This window comes from Hordeum vulgare, chromosome 4H, assembly GCF_904849725.1.
Source record: "Hordeum vulgare subsp. vulgare chromosome 4H, MorexV3_pseudomolecules_assembly, whole genome shotgun sequence".
Taxonomy (NCBI): Eukaryota; Viridiplantae; Streptophyta; class Magnoliopsida; order Poales; family Poaceae; genus Hordeum; species Hordeum vulgare.
In genome coordinates, this window is record NC_058521.1 from 58,393,125 (window position 1) to 58,395,501 (window position 2,377).

The window sequence follows — 2,377 nt, forward strand, 5'->3', positions numbered from 1 at the left end:
AAATGTAATCGGGCTAGCGTGCCAAACCTGGTCGGCATGCCGTGTGTCGGCCCGTTTAACCCGTGTGCCGTGCCTGGGCTGCCACCCCGGGTATGTGTGTCGTCACGGCACAGCCCGGTTAGTAATCGTGTGAGGGCGGGCCATGTCGGCCCGTTTGGTCAGGTATGGATGAACAGTTAGAATGCACGCTATATAAGAACAAAGAAGAAAAATTTAGAAGGAAGTGGTTTGTTGGATGGTTGCAACATTACGTTCAAAGAAGAACTTTTTTTGATGTGGTTAACCATTTATTTTTCTCATTTAGGAATTTATACAAGTACTACTATATTACGCTTCAAATTTCACGACAAGCAATTTCGCTAGCCATCAGGTCCGAGGTTCGACTCCCCTAACTCTCCTATCTTTTTATCAAAATTAAAAAGAAGACAACCAAAAAAAAAGACTTGCGACTTTTTACTGAAATTTAAAAGCAGACAACCAAAAAAGGATACTTGTGAAGACGAGCGGGAATTGCGGATCGGACGGACAAGACGTGTGGGGTCGAGCAGGATTTGTGGATTCAAGATCGGGCGAGCGGCGGGCTAGCCGAGGTCGTTCAATTCGAAACCAACGGAATTGGGATCTTTCGAATTTGTTGTTGTTTTCAGAACGTCTGAAATTCTAACTTTTCCGTTGTTTAAATTCCATTTAAAATATACTCCTTCTGTAAACTAATATAAAAACGTTTAGATTACTAAAATAGTGTTCTAAATGCTCTTATTAGTTTACGGAGGGAGTATATGGCACGGTTGGATGACCGGTACTTACTGTCCACTGTGTGTTTTAGAGGTCGGAGATGCCCTTGTGTGCGGGGCTGTACTTTCGTTGTCAAAAGCCACACAACAGATAAGGCGAGACCATGCCCACGAGAATTCAGTTGATGTTGACTAGTTTGATCTCCGGCCTCCTTCTCCTCCATTCATATCCATCATCGCTCGCGCGAGCGATCAGTAACACGACATTCATGGCGAGCGCCAGGGTGGCGATGGTTCCGACCAGAGCAAGCTTCGTCACTCCCCGCAGCTTCTTCAACTGGGGCAGAGGCGCAAAAGAAGCCGAGACGCCGCCGCCGCCGCAGTTCCAGTACCATGGCGTGGAGCCGCCGTTCCCCATGTCGCTCGTGGCCAACACGCACCTCAGAGGCCGCGAGCTCAGCTGCTGTTACAGGGCCACCGTTGACGGCTTCAGCGCGACGGACTTCCACCGGCGGTGCGACTTCAAGGGCCCCTGCGTCATCGTCGGCTACACGGCGGGAGGCTCCTTCAGGTTCGGCGGGTTCAGCCCCGAGGGGTACCGCAGCACGGACGACTACTACGACACGCTCGACGCCTTCCTCTTCTACTGGCCTCCGGCATCGCCGGAGGTCACCACCGCTGCCGTTCCGGTGGTTCTGCCCAAGGTGGGCGGGAGCGGCGCGGCGCTGTTCGACTACTCGCGGGGTGGGCCGCAGTTCGGCGCCGACGGGCTGCTCATCGGCCCGCCGCTCTCCGCCGTGATGGGGGTGTTCACGGGGCCCGACGCCAGCGTCGGCGTCGGCGACCTCCGTCGCGCGCGGTCACGGCTCGGGCTGTCCTACGCGAGGAGGGAAGACGGCAAGGAGAGCCTCTTCGGCGACGAGTCCAAGGCCGAACTCGAGGAGGTGCTCGTCTTCTGTAGCCCCCAGATTGCCAGCATGTACTAGCTCAATTTGCTTAGAGCTATGGGAGGATAATTAAGCTAACTAGTCAAGGAGGATGCTGTCATTGTCCCGTTCTTGCAAGTGTTAATGGGAATGCTAAAAGGATTGTAAATTCGTCATTGTTTTCTTTCGTTAAAGTGGTTTATGCTGATGCGTAAGGGAGTGATTGTGTCAGCTCCACAGGCCAACGTCCGCGAATAACCCACGGTCCCATCTCTCCGACAGTGACACTTTCGTGAGTGATTCCTTAATTAATCTAAGATGAATTAACCATTCCTTAAATGCATATGTGCGAGCAAGATTCGACTCATTTCTGTAACCCGCCGTGGGACCGCACGATCGCGTGTCTTTTTTCTTTTCTTAGAACAACCTTGTATTCCATTACAAAGTTAGACTCGCTAAATCGCGAACTAGAGTTTACTATAATTTTGGAGAAATAACCTAGCCAAGTTTAATATTGACCATCTCCTAATCTTACATCATATGCTGCTAGGTTATGAGCTGCTACATTACAGGATATTGAACAGATATTAATATTTACATTATCAAAAGCCACATTCAAATGAAATTTTATTTCCTCAAACACAACACCTAAAGTGGACAGGTCATACTCCTCGTTTGAGATCGCCTGCTTCAATACCATGGAGCCTGCTTCAAATA

General features: G+C 50.2%; 1 protein-coding gene across 1 annotated transcript; it reads left to right on the forward strand.

Annotated features, from left to right (window-relative positions):
- The first annotated feature begins 806 nt into the window (after positions 1–806).
- LOC123451191 lies at positions 807–1,831 on the forward strand. Its single transcript, XM_045128200.1, has one exon. The coding sequence runs from the start codon at positions 899–901 to the stop codon at positions 1,718–1,720; it is 822 nt and encodes a 273-aa protein (XP_044984135.1). The 5' UTR covers positions 807–898; the 3' UTR covers positions 1,721–1,831.
- Positions 1,832–2,377: the final 546 nt, after the last annotated feature.

Bases quoted from the DNA above. Each gene is read 5' to 3' on its own strand.
- LOC123451191 (XM_045128200.1), top strand. From the start codon at position 899: ATGCCCACGAGAATTCAGTTGATGTTGACTAGTTTGATCTCCGGCCTC.